The sequence below is a fragment of the Ranitomeya variabilis genome, chromosome 2 (genome assembly GCF_051348905.1).
Source record: "Ranitomeya variabilis isolate aRanVar5 chromosome 2, aRanVar5.hap1, whole genome shotgun sequence".
Taxonomy (NCBI): domain Eukaryota; kingdom Metazoa; phylum Chordata; class Amphibia; order Anura; family Dendrobatidae; genus Ranitomeya; species Ranitomeya variabilis.
The window spans coordinates 946,498,318-946,515,088 of NC_135233.1; the positions used below are offsets into that span (position 1 = coordinate 946,498,318).

General features: G+C 52.6%; 1 protein-coding gene across 1 annotated transcript in view; it reads right to left on the bottom strand.

The window, feature by feature from the left end:
* Window positions 1-16,771, bottom strand: part of MED12L (mediator complex subunit 12L) — a 995,158-nt gene that overhangs the window by 191,605 nt on the left and 786,782 nt on the right. Inside the window, exons 27-30 of the mRNA XM_077290760.1 lie at window positions 6,795-6,985; window positions 6,509-6,697; window positions 2,993-3,067; window positions 2,682-2,872 (exon numbers count right to left, since the gene is read on the bottom strand). Of these exons, the coding sequence (XP_077146875.1) occupies window positions 2,682-2,872; window positions 2,993-3,067; window positions 6,509-6,697; window positions 6,795-6,985 (646 nt within the window). The remainder of the gene's footprint in view (window positions 1-2,681; window positions 2,873-2,992; window positions 3,068-6,508; window positions 6,698-6,794; window positions 6,986-16,771) is intronic.

Sequence of the window (16,771 nt, forward strand, 5' to 3'; positions counted from 1 at the left end):
CTTGCACTCTAGTCCCAATGAGCCACAGCTTTTTTCACAGTTTAAATTAAATGATTTAGCCAGGGACTTGGACCTTCCTAAACATTCTGCAGAATTTTTAAGCTCTAGACTATTGTAAAGGAAACGAACCTGTTAGCTCCTGGCACCTGTTTTTCAAGATACAGAAGCAGAGAAAAGGATTTCCTTCCATACTTTTCTCAAGACTCTAGCATATTGCAGTGATGTTCCTGAGTGCAATGTGAGCGAGTGACACTCTTTATTGATTGATCCAAAAAAATTCTTAAAACTGAGTTACTACACAATGGCAGCAATTATGCTCCAGTGCCTGTAGTTCATTCTGTGAACCTGTCATCAGGATTTTGATAAGTAAACTACAGACACTGTCAGGTTGGCGCTATTACACTGATTAAAATGATACTTTTGTTGATGAAATCCATCTTGTGGTTGCTGTTTAATCTGTATTTGCCGTTTTCAGTCAATGAGATTCTTGACTCTTGACCGCTTTGGGGCAGATTGTGGGCGGGGCTTTATGTGGTGTTGTGTTCACATATGCATCCTTATGGGCTTATGGCAGGTCATTGATCCTTTTAAATAATGAATGTAATTTTGTTGGCCTAGAAAAAAAACTGCATCCAGCAAAATATCGCAGGCGGCACCAGCGCAGTAGTATTTATCTCTTACTGATAGATGCTACTGCGCAAGCACTACCTGTCTGTGCCAATTTGGTGAAGCCAAATTTCTTTTTCCTCCAGCAAAATGGTGTCGGTGGCGGCGCATGCAAAGTAGCATTTATCGCTTGTAAAATAATTGTTTTTCTATAAAAGTTATTATTGTGTGAAAGCACTAAATCATAAAAAATTACATAAATGTGGTATTGATGTACTCCTATTGACCTGAACAATGCCTTATCAATGCCTTATCAATTTTACCACATGTAAAACAGCATAGGAAAAACCTCAAGAAACAATTCCTAAAGTGCGATTTTTTGTTTATTCTGCCTCCTAAAAATCGAAATAGAAAGCAATCAAAAAATGTCATGTGCCCAAACATGGTAGCAATAAAAATGTCAACTCGTCCTGCAAAATACAAGATAAGACATGACCCTGTTAGCAGAAATATAGAAAAATTATAGCTCTCAAAATATGGTGATGCAAATAAAAAACATCTTTTAGTGTGTGACAGCAGACAAACATGAAAAAATATAAATCTGGTATTGCTGTAATCGGAGTGGCCCAAAGAATAAAGTCATCTAATAACTTATACCGCATGAGGAACAGTGTAAAAAATAAATAAAACCATTTCTTCACCTGCTTTTGATTTGTTCATTCTGCCTCCCAAAGATCGCAGTAAGGTTTGGCTCACATTTATCCTGCGCTCTGCACTGAATGCTTACACCGGGTTTTCTGTGTAAATCTCTGAAATACATGAATTAGATGGAACTTCCAGCAGAAAATTCCTTATAATGAGGACACCGTCTGGCCTATGATCCGGTGGTGTTCATCTTTTTAGGAGTGCAGAAAATCCAGTTGACCACAATTTTGTGCACTTCTGAAAAGCAGGACAATGCTGAACAGAGGCCAGACAGAGTTCTGAGTAACTCTTCTGCCTAATTTTAGTGAATGGATCTCTCTGGGGTTTCATTTGAATCACATTAGATGGAGACCCCGATGTAAGTGCTCAGTGTAAAGCACAGGATAGATATGATCCCAAACATTATGTAAAATGTTCCCAATAAAAGCTTCAACTCAATCCACAAAAAAAGCAAGTCCCACTCATGTCTGTCATCCGCTAATCGAAAAATAAGGGGCTTCCAAGTTACTGGCAGTACAAAGGCTCTGGAAAAGCACTATGGCTCCTTGCCCGCCAAAAGAAATCCAACTAATTCTGGACTCCCAAATCCATACGCCCCCTTCTGAGCCTCACAGTGTGCCTAAACCACAGTAAGCTTCCACATGTTTGGCAGGAGTATAATTTCCAGAATGGGGTCACTTAAGAGCATATTCTACTCTTCTAGCACTTAATGGGGGTTCTGCTGTTCTGGCACCTAGGGGGCTCTTCCAGTGGGTCATGGCACCCGCAAACCATAACTGTAAAATCTGCAGTATAATATGGCGCTCCTTCCCTTCTAAGCTTTGCACTGTGCCTCAAAAGTAGTTTTTGACCACATATGGGATACCAGTGCACCCAGGAGAAATTGCATAAAAAATTGTATGGTGCATTTTCTCCTGTTACCCTTGGAAAAATAAAAAAATTTAGGGCTATAAGAACATTTTTGTTGGAAAAAAATGATAGTCCACTATGGGTGTGAACAGCTTCATTTAACTCCATTCTATTGGGCAATCAAGATTGTCTTTCTGACGAAGGCTCGTGCCTAAGCCGAAATGTTGTTTGGAAACCACTCTCCTTTGCACAAGATAAATAAAAAAAAAACTTTGAAAGAAACAGTTCTGTCTTCACGTTTTTAAGTGTGCTGGGGTTAGATCTTTTGTATTGTAATCTGTCAGTGGCAGGGCGGAAATATCATTGGTGCAGTCCGGGGCCCAAGAGGTAAGGAGGCCAATTCTACATCCAAAGAATGTGGTATTGTGTATTAAGATAAAGCTATTGGACAGCAAATGGCCCATATATTGTTCTTACACAGGGCACTTTCCTGTCTGTGTCCAGCAGTGGTCAGTGGGTACCTGAGGAAGGCTGACTTCACATTTTGTCTTGTGTTGTTGGTCTCGACACGTGATCCACAGTTTGCATTGAAGAGACCGCTGGCAGGATTATTGGGGCTGCTGTTCAGTTCAGCGGACTGCTGGAATACTTCTATGGTGGCCTTTGCAATATTATCCAGAAGTGCATTCATCTCTGTCACTGAGCTGGAGCCCTGAAAATGCATTATAATTATGGTTTAACAGTGCTACTTTCATAAAAGTGCCTAATTATTAAAAAGTCATGATCTCTATTACATACAATGTTATGTGGAGTCTAGAGATAAAGTACTAACAGATGCCTTCATGCATTGCTTGATCATCAGCTGAATCTCCAGCCATGACTGCCTGAGGGTCCACTGGTCAAGGTTCTAGTAAATGGAGAAAAGATCGATTACTTACAGAACAGGCTGCTGCTAATTCTAGCCCATAAAGTATTGCTACACAATGGGAAAACTGGTACAAAAGTAATAAATGTGCAATTAAATCACTAACTATACACATGATAGGAATTCAGGTCTAAACATTTATCTTGGGATAAGGTCAGACTGAGAGGTTACCCTTCAATTCATGTGCCTGTTTATCAAATTAAAAACCACACAGGCTACATGTGCTGCTGTTATCAACCACATCACAGTGACATCAGTGCCATTTAATCCGCCCTTAGGGTAAGTTTGCACAGGGCATTTTTGCTGCTTTTTTATGCTAATTCTCAGCTGCTTTTCAATACCAGCAAAGCCTATGAGATTTCAGAAATCTCATGCACACACATTGGTTTTTTTGTTTGATCAGTACTTTGTGCTTTGCTGCGTTTTTTTGGACACAGAGCATGACACTTCTTTCAGCGTTTTTGCTGCGTTTTTTCACCCATTGACTTGAATGGATGATGAAAAAAATGCAGCAAAAACGCAGGTATCATTATTTGCTGCCTCTTGAACTGTCCTCCCATCTATCTTCTTGCTCCCTTTTTGACCGCTTACACTCAGGCTTCCGGTCACACCACTCCACTGAAGCTGCCCTAACTAAGGTCACCAATGACCTATTAACCGCCAAGAGCAAGCGACACTACTCTATCCTCCTCCTCCTGGACCTGTCCTCTGCCTTTGACACAGTGGACCATTCCCTATTACTACAGACCCTCTCATCCCTTGGCATCACAGACTTGGCCCTGTCCTGGATCTCGTCATACCTAACTGACAGAACATTCAGCGTCTCCCATTCACACACCACCTCCTCACCTCGCCCCCTATCTGTCAGAGTCCCGCAAGGTTCAGTTCTAGGGCCCCTGCTCTTTTCCATTTACACTTTTGGCCTGGGACAGCTCATAGAATCTCACGGTTTACAGTATCATCTCTATGCTGATGACACACAGATCTACATCTCTGGACCAGATATCACAACCCTACTAACCAGAATACCTCAATGTCTATCCACTATTTCATCCTTCTTCTCCGCTAGATTTCTAAATTTTAACATGGACAAAACAGAATTCATTGTCTTTCCCCCATCTCATGCGACCCCACCAACGAACCTATCCATTACAGTAAACGGCTGCCCACTCTCCCCAGTCCCAAAAGCTCGCTGTCTTGGGGTAATCCTTGACACTGATCACTCCTTCAAACCACATATCCAAGCCCTTTCCACTTCCTGCCGCTTTCAACTCAAAAATATTTCACGGATCCGTACATTCCCAAACCAAGAATCTGCAAAAACCCTAGTCCATGCCCTCATCATCTCCTGCCTTGACTACTGTAACCTGCTGTTCTGTGGCCTCCCCTCTAACACTCTCGCACCCATCCAATCTATTCTAAACTCTACTTCCCGACTAATCCACCTGTCCCCCCACTATTCCCCGGCCTCTCCCCTCTGTCAATCCCTTCACTGGCTCCCCATTACCCAGAGACTCCAGCACAAAAGCCTAATCATGACATACAAAGCCATCCACAACCTGTCTCCTCCATACATCTGTGACCTCGTATTCCGGTACTTTCCTGCACGCAACCTCCGATCCTCACAAGATCTCCTTCTCTAATCCCCTCTTATCTCCTCCTCCCACAATCGCATACAAGATTTCTCTCGTGCATCACCCCTACTCTGGAACTCTCTACCACAACATATCAGACTCTCACCTACCATCGAAACCTTCAAAAAGAACCTGAAGACCTACCTCTTCCGACAAGCCTACAACCTGCAGTAATCACCGATCGACCAAACCACTGCACGACCAGCTCTATTCTTACCTACTGTATCCTCACCCATCCCTTGTAGATTGTGAGCCCTCGCGAGCAGGGTCCTCTCTCCTCCTGTACCAGTTGTAAATTGTATTGTTCAAGATTATTGTACCTGTTTTTATTATGTACACCCCTCCTCACATGTAAAGCGCCATGGAATAAATGGCGCTATAATAATAAATAATAATAATAATTTTTGCTGCTGAAAATCCAAGGACAATAGCATGGACAAAGAGAAAAAAAACGCACCAAATACGCAACAAAAAACGCAACAAAAATGCACCTAAACCTGCATTTTTGACGCAGCTTCTTTCCTGACAAGAAGATCAGGTTTTGCTGCAGAAAAAAAGCAAAAAAAACACCCTGTGTGAACTTACCCTTACACTTATAGTGGTAACAATTATATAAGTCATCCATTCTTTGTATACTACTGTTTTTCATGCTTTACTTTTGGCACCATTTTCTTTCTATAAGGCTGACGGCACGCAGTATGGATAAGGGTGTGCAGTTCCCCCACAAACCGCACATACTTTTCTACGAATTATAGTGGTGAAGCAAATGGTTATCAATGGTCAACAAACATCATATGGTATTGCCATGCTGGGAATGTAATTGGTTACATTTGGAAAAAAAAACTTTAAAATTCTTAAAAAGAACCTGTCAGCCGGATTTAGCAGTATAAAGTAAAGGCATGGTTATAATGTTGCTGTTATACTGATTAAATTGATACCTTTGATGAAGGAATCCAATCTGTAGTTTTTATTTACTCCATTTGAAGTCTTCTCATGATATTTGGTTGCATAGGGGCAGGACTGTGAGTAGAGTCTTCTCCTGCTATGTCCTACCTGCCTGCCACCGGTATTTTAATGACAGGTAAATGAATTTTCAGGGACTTGCATCTTGTTTATAATTTTGAGCAGTATTTGGCTGTGGGCGGCTCATGCTCAGCTTGATTTTGTGGCCGATCTAATGATCTTTAATAAAGGGGCACAAGTGGCGACGCATGAGCAGACTGAGATCTCAGCTCAATGACGAGTTGACATCTCAATATGTATGTGCACTGCCACTGGCTGCATTTTACTGAAGCCCACCGAGAGATCAACCTGCACATGCACCCACGGTGATGATGGTGCTCGCACAAATTTTAAAACAAGGGTAAGATACAGTCACCAGGCAAAGGGGACGGGGCAGGAGCCGAAGAACCTACCCACAATCCCATCCTTATGCACCAAAGCTTATGAAGCCCAAACTCCAAATGCTGATTAAACAGCAACTAGGATGTGAATTTTTTCACTAAAGGTATCAATTGAATCTGTATAACAGCGCCATTATGGCCATGCTTTGACTTGAACCTGCAAAATTGTGATGACATGTTCTCTTTAGTGCAAGGCAAAGTTCAGACAGGCAGTCAAATTGTTTCCATTTCCATCGTTTGATTTTATGGATTAGAGTGTGCGATACGTTTCTTTATAATTCATAATTATCAGTTAAGTGTCCCCAACTATTGCATGCTATTTATAATGCTACAGTTCAAAATTGAGCAGAGTAGATAAATACTGTCCTTTAGTACCAATATACTACCTGTAGAATACGCTTAATATGGAGCCCTTGGATATTATCTCCTTCAACAGAATCATTCACTCCATGAGGATAACAGATTAGCTGTAGTAACTTCCGTGCTTGCTTATTTGAGAGAACTGGATCCAAGATGAGGTCTTTATCAGAACATAGCCGCTCTGGTTCCTTCATGCAGTGGTCTCCAACCCACTGCTATATGCCAATGAAAGATAAAAGAGTTACCAACTGATCAAATCCTCCTCAATCCGAAGGGCAAAAAAAAGAGAAGTTTCAAGATGTGATTAATTACCTGTTGGCAAATCGTTCTAAGAACGTACTTGGAATACTCGCTTAAACTAGCGGTCTCAATAACAAATGGCTTTCCAGATGATCGTACAGAGGATTGAGACACTGACAACCCCTCCTCTAATGCTTGTTCCATCATACCAGCCTTAATATTGCTAGAAGAGCTGATGTTGCCATTACCGATGTCAGCATCTCCTGCAAAATACGACACAAGTTGACATATAACCAGTAGATGGCAGCTGCTACATGGTTAATGACTATTTCTTACAGTGCAAGAAAACTCCTTATCCTTGAAGTTAATTAAACTAAACTAAGTGTTCACACAGAACTAGGATTATGGAGGCCCACGGTGACTCTTTCACTCTCTAGTAAGGGGACGCACTGTCTCTATTTGCTGCCATGCTAGTTTTAGTGGTTCTAGTAAGTACAGAGCCATTCTTTGTTTCATACAAACATAGATTTAGGGAATATAACTCTGCAATAGCTTATATTATAGAGTAAGTCACAGATTTTCTTTTCAAAGATTCATACAAGATCTAATACACAAAATATCTCTGTATAAAGGCATATAGAGGTATGTTAAATGGCCTCTACATAAGGAACGATTACATTGCCAAATGTGTATGCATGTAATATTATATGTATACCATGATTAAAAGGAAGCGGTCAAGTAGAACAAATATATTAACCAGCAGATATGGGGTTAATCTGCAGGTTAACAGCATTCTGAAGCTGTCTGATGTCCACACTGTGGCGTCCCTGAGGTCCAGTCGCCACAGAGGTACTGCACCTTGGACGAGGTGTGGTGCTCCGCTCTCGGGTAAGGAGGGGCGCATAATCCAGAAGCCACACACTTACATCCAACACCAGACCTCTCAAGGCCAGGGAGGGACTAGGTAGAAGGTGTGGGTGGAGAGAGTTACAGTTAGAGGGGTTGTCATGGAAACAGTAGGAGTCAGGAAAGGTCTAGAAAGTTAGTTAGTTTGTGGGAAGGAAGAGGGCAGAGCAGACGTGTGAGACAGTTGGAGCTGGGGACTCGAGCAGTGAGGAGTTCCAGTACCAGAAGACAGAGAGGGAGAAGTTGCAGCGAGTTAGAGAGAAAGAAGGGGTCCTAGGAGCACGGGTAGTGAGCAATCCACCTATGGGTCCCGTATCCACGCCGACCGTAGTTGGGTGGAGGGACCAGGTTGCAGTGGGGGAACCGGCCCCCAAGACTAGTGGAGAACTACAAGGCTCAGCTAGCCAGCCGGAGGCTGAGGTGACTGCACGTGCCACAGCCACATCCACACACACTCATTGAAATGGCAGCCACATAGGATCAAGGGGACCAAAAAGACGTCACCCAACAAGATCCGAGGCTGCTGGCCAGGGACACTGTGTGGGAAGGCGCCGGGCAGGAGAGGTGGGAGCCAGCGCAGCAAGACGGCCAGGAGCCAGGAAAGGAACATAAGAAGGGGGTTCTGGCAAAGTGTACCCCAAATTACCTGAGAGCTGGCTGGACCACAGGCCCGGAAGACACAGCACCCTGGCTGGGGACTGCATCTAAGAACTGTGAGCATAAGTGTGGAAACTACACTATGCTGTGTGAATTATTACTGCGTCACCTGCCTTGCACCACAATATCCATCATCACCATCTTTAACAATATAAATGCATTGGGACTAAGCTCTACCTGTGGAGAGCTGTAACAACTCTGCTGCATCACCATCAGCCCCAGCGGTCCCTTTAAGCAGTGTCGGTCATCCCTAGCCGAGTAACACAGGTAGCGTCACAAACAATTCCCCTATAAACTTTATTCCCCTTTAATTGACTTTTATTGGACGCCCAGGGCCATGGACCGGGTCTCTGCTGCCATGACATCCCCTTTAAGAACCGTTGGACCCGGCCCGAGTACCCCACGGTCCTAGCAGGCGCTCCAGCACTGTAACTACTACCTGGCACTGTTTAACAGCCGGATCTAATGCTTAGCCAGCTGTAAGTCACTTGCCGTGGCATGGTTACAACCACCGCTCACTATGTACTAAATGGTGACTGAAGTCACACCGGCCGCACCCTATGATTGAGACCTGGAGGCTTCCAAGAAGATAAAGTTCATTTCCTCCCAGCAGTGGGGCTCTCAGTGCCAGCGCCAGGCAGGCTCAGAACACAATTAACCTTTTTTACATGACAGGCTCCCTTTAAACTTTCAGCGAAATTAATCATGATCAATCTTGTCTGATGTCAAATGGACAGGTTTATACCTGCTGAAATCTCCTTATTTTAAGCCATTAGTGAAAAATGTCAGTGATGGCAGCAATTCTCTTATTATGATTTACAATTTTATTGTTACATACAATCTTTATTTTAATTTCTGTATAGCTGATCATTGTTTATTATTATTACAATTATTATTATATCTAAATTGCAATTGTTTTCAATACATATTTTGGAGTGAAAGTGGAAAGTTACCAAAAAAGTGAGTTTCTTACTCACCATCATACCTACGCAAAAATATAGGCAAAAACATGAAATCTGAACAAGCTCTAAAAGTAGGAACCTACACACAAAATAATAAAACAACCAAGTATAATCAGTGGATCTAGAAATCTAACCTAAAAAAGACATATGTCCACTGCGATTCAGTAGACAAATTTGTTTTTATGTAACAAAATGATTATATATATATATAGTACTAGATGGCAGCCCGATTCTAAAGAATCGGGAGTCTAGAATCCATATATACTTTATTTATTCAAATGTAAGAATAATACAATTAATAAATAATAGTAAGAAAGAACAAAAAATGGCTGCACTCACCAGCTCTTGACAATTCTTGACAGTACGGCACATTTCTGATTGGTCGCTCGCGGCAGGCGGCAACCAATCAGAAAAGTGCCGCGCACCACGAAGGCATATATCTTTGTCCACCCTGAGCGGGTGTAGGACGCTGGTGACGTCACTTATCTCCGGACATTATCTCCGGACAAAGCCACGGAAGTTGGCACAAATTGCCGGAAGTAGTATTCTAGGCAATTATATATTAGATTTTAATGTTATCAGTGTTTACCTTTGAACGTTTATACTGTATTGTCCTGTCACCAGCCATGTGTACGATTATCGGCCGAAAGCCTCTCTGGAACCAATAATCACCCCATGTAAAGGTATCTTTATAAGTTAAAGATTCAGAATACTATGACTTTTATCATATCCTGAACAGTCAAGTTTTTTATGAACCGTTAAGGTTTTCTGGTTGAAGTAAAAAAAACTCTGAGTGTTTACAGTTTGAAACCATAAAATGTTGAAAAATTATGTCATTCTTGAGTATATCACTCAATGGTGCTCATAAACGTGTCAAATTTGATCTATAATATACTTTAATATACGTTACTTTAATCTTTAATATACTTAAGAACAGGGCCCCAGACATCACACAGGGGGTCTGAAACACCGCACAGTGGTCCAAAATATCGCTGTGCTCTGCCTGGGGCCCCATATGCTGCCTGGGGCCCCTGTGCTCTGCCTGGGGCCCCATATGCTGACTGGGGCCCCTGTGCTCTGCCTGGGGCCACTGTGCTCTGCCTGGGGCCCCATATGCTGCCTGGGGCCCCTGTGCTCTGCCTGGGGCCCCATATGCTGCCTGGGGCCCCTGTGCTCTGCCTGGGGCCCCATAGGCTGCCTGGGGCCCCTGTGCTCTACCTGGGACCACTGTGCTCTGCCTGGGGCCCCATATGCTGCCTGGGGCCCCTGTGCTCTGCCTGGGGCCCCTGTGCTCTGCCTGGGGCCCCATGTTCTGCCTGGGGCCACTGTGCTCTGCCTGGGGCCCCATAGGCTGCCTGGGGCCCCTGTGCTCTGCCTGGGACCACTGTGCTCTGCCTGGGGCCCCATATGCTGCCTGGGGCCCCTGTGCTCTGCCTGGGGCCACTGTGCTCTGCCTGGGGCCCCATATGCTGCCTGGGGCCCCTGTGCTCTGCCTGGGGCCCCATATGCTGCCTGGGGCCCCTGTGCTCTGCCTGGGGCCCCTGTGCTCTGCCTGGGGCCCCATGTCCTGCCTGGGGCCCCTGTGCTCTGTCTGGGGCCACTGTGCTCTGCCTGGGGCCCCATATGCTGCCTGGGGCCCCTGTGCTCTGCCTGGGGCCCCATATGCTGCCTGGGGCCCCTGTGTTCTGCCTGGGGCCACATATGCTGCCTGGGGCCCCTGTGCTCTGCCTGGGGCCCCATGTTCTGCCTGGGGCCCCTGTGCTCTGCCTGGGGCCACTGTGCTCTGCCTGGGGCCCCATATGCTGCCTGGGGCCCCTGTGCTCTGCCTGGGGCCCCATATGCTGCCTGGAGCCCCTGTGCTCTGCCTGTGGCCACTGTGCTCTGCCTGGGGCCCCATAGGCTGCCTGGGGCCCCTGTGCTCTGCCTGGGACCACTGTGCTCTGCCTGGGGCCCCATATGCTGCCTGGGGCCCCTGTGCTCTGCCTGGGGCCACTGTGCTCTGCCTGGGGCCCCATATGCTGCCTGGGGCCCCTGTGCTCTGCCTGGGTGTAGGACACTGGTGACGTCACTTATCTCCGGACATTAGCTCCGGACATTAGCTCCGGACATTAGCTCCGGACATTAGCTCCGGACATTATCTCCGGACATTAGCTCCGGACAAAGCCACGGAAGTTGGCACAAATTGCAGGAAGTAGTATTCTAGGCAATTATATATTAGATGGGCATTTCCTGAAGGAAATACATGGTGCTTGAACAGCGCTACCAGCTTTACAGCAGCACTTTTCACACACGGGACTGGGGCACACTTACTTTTGCACCCGGGGCCGGGGGCGCGCTTACTTTTGCACCCGGGGGCGCACTTACTTTTGCACCCGGAGGCGCACTTACTTTTGCACCCGGGGGCGCACTTTTGCACCCGGGGGCGCACTTACTTTTGCACCCGGGGGCGCACTTACTTTTGCACCCAGGGGCGCACTTACTTTTGCACCCGGGGGCGCACTTACTTTTGCACCCGGGGGCGCACTTACTTTTGCACCCGGGGGCGCACTTACTTTTGGGGCCGCACTTACTTTTGGTGGGCGGGGCTCCTCGGCCTCCGATTTGGTTGGTGGGGCCCCTCGTCCTCCGATTTGGTGGGTGGGGACCCTCGGCCTCCGATTTGGTGGGAGGGGACCGGACTCCGATATGGTGGGCGGGGACCCTCGGCCTCCGATTTGGTGGGCGGGGACCCTCGACCTCCGATTTGGTGGGCGGGGACCCTCGGCCTCCGCTTTGGTGGGCGGGGCCCCTCGGCCTCCGATTTGGTGGGCGGGGTCCCTCTGCCTCCGATTTGGTGGGCGGGGACCCTCGGCCTCCGCTTTGGTTGGCGGGGCCCCACGGCCTCCGATTTGGTGGGCGGGGTCCCTCTGCCTCCGCTTTGGTGGGCGGGGCCGCTCGGCCTTCGATTTGGTGGGCGGGGCCCCACGGCCTCCGATTTGGTGGGCGGGGTCCCTCTGCCTCCGCTTTGGTGGGCGGGGCCGCTCGGCCTTCGATTTGGTGGGCGGGGCTCCTCGGCCTCCGATTTGGTTGGTGGGGCCCCTCGGCCTCCGATTTGGTGGGCGGGGCCCCTTATCCTCCGATTTGGTGGGCGGGGACCCTCGGCCTCCGCTTTGCTTGGCGGGGCCCCTCGGCCTCCGATTTGGTTGGCGGGGCCCCTCGGCCTCCGATTTGGTGGGCAGGGACCCTCGGCCTCCGATTTGGTGGGCGGGGACCCTCGGCCTCCAATTTGGTGGGCGGGGACCCTCGGCCTCCAATTTGGTGGGCGGGGACCCTCGGCCTCCAATTTGGTGGGCGGGGACCCTCGTCCTCCGATTTGGTGGGCGGGGACCCTCGGCCTCAGATTTGGTGGGTGGGGACCCTCGGCCTCCGATGTGGTGGGCGGGGCCCCTCGGCCTCCGATGTGGTGGGCGGGGCCCCTCGGCCTCCGCTTTGGTGGGCGGGGCCGGGCCCCTCGGCCTCCGCTTTGGTGGGTGGGGCCGCTCGGCCTTCGATTTGGTGGGCGGGGCTCCTCGGCCTCCGATTTGGTTGGCGGGGCCCCTCGGCCTCCGATTTGGTTGGTAGGGCCCCTCGGCCTCCGATTTGGTGGGCGGGGACCCTCGGCCTCCGCTTTGGTGGGCGGGGCCCCTCGGCCTCCGATTTGGTGGGCGGGGTCCCTCTGCCTCCGATTTGGTGGGCGGGGACCCTCGGCCTCCGCTTTGGTTGGCGGGGCCCCACGGCCTCCGATTTGGTGGGCGGGGCCCCTCGGCCTCCGCTTTGGTGGGCGGGGCCGGGCCCCTCGGCCTCTGCTTTGGTGGGCGGGGCCGGGCCCCTCGGCCTTCGCTTTGGTGGGCGGGGCCGCTCGGCCTCCGATTTGGTGGGCGGGGCTCCTTGGCCTCCGATTTGGTTGGCGGGGCCCCTCGGCCTCCAATTTGGTTGGTGGGGCCCCTCGACCTCCGATTTGGTGGGCGGGGACCCTCGGCCTCCGCTTTGGTGGGCGGGGCCCCTCGGCCTCCGATTTGGTGGGCGGGGTCCCTCTGCCTCCGATTTGGTGGGCGGGGACCCTCGGCCTCCGCTTTGGTTGGCGGGGCCCCACGGCCTACGATTTGGTGGGCGGGGTCCCTTGGCCTCCGCTTTGGTGGGCGGGGCCGCTCGGCCTTCGATTTGGTGGGCGGGGCTCCTCGGCCTCCAATTTGGTTGGCGGGGCCCCTCGGCCTCCAATTTGGTGGGCGGGGACTCTCGGCCTCCGATTTGGTGGGCGGGGACCCTCGGCCTCCGATTTGGTGGGCGGGGACCCTCGGCCTCCGATTTGGTGGGCAGGGACCCTCGGCCTCCGATTTTTTGGTCGGGGACCCTCGGCCTCCGCTTTGGTGGGCGGGGCCCCTCGGCCTCCGATTTGGTGGGCGGGGTCCCTCTGCCTCCGATTTGGTGTGTGGGGACCCTCGGCCTCCGCTTTGGTGGGCGGGGCCCCTCGGCCTTCGATTTGGTGGGCGGGGCCCCTCGGCCTCCGATTTGGTTGGTGTGGACCCTCGGCCTCCGATTTGGTGGGCGGGGACCCTCGGCCTCCGATTTGGTGGGCGGGGACCCTCGGCCTCCGATTTGGTGGGCGGGGACCCTCGGCCTCCGATTTGGTGGGCGGGGCCCATCGGCCTCCGATGTGGTGGGCGGGGCCCCTCGGCCTCCGATTTGGTGGGCGGGGACCCTCGGCCTCTGATTTGGTGGGCGGGGACCCTCGGCCTCCGATTTGGTGGGTGGGGACCCTCGGCCTCCGATTTGGTGGGCGGGGCCCCTCGGCCTCCGATGTGGTGGGCGGGGCCCCTCGGCCTCCGCTTTGGTGGGCGGGGCCGGGCCCCTCGGCCTCCGCTTTGGTGGGCGGGGCCGCTCGGCCTTCGATTTGGTGGGCGGGGCTCCTCGGCCTCCGATTTGGTTGGCGGAGCCCCTCGGCCTCCGAATTGGTTGGCGGGGCCCCTCGGCCTCCGATTTGGTGGGCGGGGACTCTCGGCCTCCGATTTGGTGGGTGGGGACCCTCGGCCTCCGATTTGGTGGGCGGGGACCCTCGGCCTCCGATTTGGTGGGCAGGGACCCTCGGCCTCCGATTTGGTGGTCGGGGACCCTCGGCCTCCGCTTTGGTGGTCGGGGACCCTCGGCCTCCGCTTTGGTGGGCAGGGTCCCTCTGCCTCCGATTTGGTGTGCGGGGACCCTCGGCCTCCGCTTTGGTGGGCGGGGCCCCTCGGCCTTCGATTTGGTGGGCAGGGCCCCTCGGCCTCCGATTTGGTTGGTGTGGACCCTCGGCCTCCGATTTGGTGGGCAGGGACCCTCGGCCTCTGATTTGGTGGGCGGGGACCCTCGGCTTCCGATTTGGTGGGCGGGGCCCCTCGGCCTCCGATTTGGTGGGCGGGGACCCTCGGCCTCCGATTTGGTGGGCGGGGACCCCCGGCCTCCGAATTGGTGGGCGGGGCCCCTCGGCCTCCGATTTGGTGGGCGGGGACCCTCGGCCTCTGATTTGGTGGGCAGGGACCCTCGGCCTCTGATTTGGTAGGCGGGGCCCCTCGGCCTCCGATTTGGTGGGCGTGGACCCTCAGCCTCCGATTTGGTGGGCGGGGCCCCTCGGCCTCCGATTTGGTGGGCGGGGACCCTCGGCCTCCGATTTGGTGGGCGGGGCCCCTCGGCCTCCGATGTGGTGGTCGGGGCACCTCGGCCTCCGCTTTGGTGGGCGGGGCCGGGCCCCTCGGCCTCTGCTTTGGTGGGCGGGGCCGCTCGGCCTTCGATTTGTTGGGCGGGGCTCCTCGGCCTCCGATTTGGTTGGCGGGGCCCCTCGGCCTCCGATTTGGTTGGCGGGGCCCCTTATCCTCCGATTTGGTGGGCGGGGACTCTCGGCCTTCGATTTGGTGAGCGGGGACCCTCGGCCTCCGATTTGGTGGGTGGGGCCCCTCGGCCTCCGATTTGGTTGTCGGGGCCCTTCGGCCTCCGATTTGGTGGGTGGGGACCCTCGGCCTCCGATTTGGTGGGCGGGGCCCCTCGGCCTCCGATTTGGTTGGAGGGGCCCCTCGGCCTCCGATTTGGTGGGCGGGGACCCTCGGCCTCCGATTTGGTGGGCGGGGACCCTCGGCCTCCGATTTGGTGGGCGGGGACCCTCGGCCTCCGATTTGGTGGGCGGGGACCCTCGGCCTCCGATTTGGTGGGCGGGGACCCTCGGCCTCCGATTTGGTGGGCGGGGACCCTCGGCCTCCGATGTGGTGGGCGGGGCCCCTCGGCCTCCGCTTTGGTGGGCGGGGCCAGGCCCCTCGGCCTCAGCTTTGGTGGGCGGGGCCGCTCGGCTTTCGATTTGGTGGGCGGGGCTCCTCGGCCTCCGATTTGGTTGGCGAAGCCCCTCGGCCTCCGATTTGGTTGGTGGGCGGGGACTCTCGGCCTCCGATTTGGTGGGCGGGGACCCTCGGCCTCCGATTTGGTGGGCGGGGACCCTCGGCCTCCGATTTGGTGGGCGGGGACCCTCGGCCTCCGATTTGGTGGTCGGAGACCCTCGGCCTCCGCTTTGGTGGGCGGGGCCCCTCGGCCTCCGATTTGGTGGGCGGGGCCCCTCGGCCTCCGATTTGGTGTGCGGGGACCCTCGGCCTCCGATTTGGTGGGCGGGGCCCCTCGTCCTTCGATTTGGTGGGCGGGACTCCTCGGCCTCCGATTTGGTTGGTGGGGCCCCTCGGCCTCCAATTTGGTGGGCGGGGACCCTCGGCCTCCAATTTGGTGGGCGGGGACCCTCGGCCTCCGATTTGGTGGGCGGGGACCCTCGGCCTCCGCTTTGGTGGGTGGGGCCCGTCGGCCTCTGATTTGGTGGACGGGGCCCCTTGGCCTCCGATTTGGATGGTGTGGACCCTCGGCCTCCGATTTGGTGGGCGTGGACCCTCGGCCTCCGACTTGGTGGGCGGGGACCCTCGGCCTCCGATTTGGTGGGAGGGGACCCTCGGCCTCCGATTTGGTGGGCGGGGACCCTCGGCCTCCGATTTGGTGGGCGGGGACCCTCGGCCTCCGATTTGGTGGGCGGGGACCCTCGGCCTCCGATTTGGTGGGCGGGGACCCTCGGCCTCCGATTTGGTGGGCAGGGACCCTCGGCCTCCGATTTTTTGGTCGGGGACCCTCGGCCTCCGCTTTGGTGGGCGGGGCCCCTCGGCCTCCGATTTGGTGGGCGGGGTCCCTGTTGTGAATTCTGTTTGTGGGCTCCCCCGGTGGTGTTTTATGGTAGTGCCACTTATTTGCCTTCTTCTATCCTTGATCACCTGTTGACACCCATTAGGGGAGTTTCCTATTTAAGGCTGCTTGGCTGCTGGTCTGATGCCGGCCAACAATGTATCAGTAGCATTCTGTTGCATTCTCCTGCCTCAAGATCCTGTTCAGCTAAGTTGAATTTTGTTTCTAGTTTATTCTATTTTTGTCCAGCTATTTGCAATGTGACTCTCTGTAGCTGGAAGCTCTCGTGGACTGACATTGCCACTCCAGTGGCATGAGTTGTCACTGGAG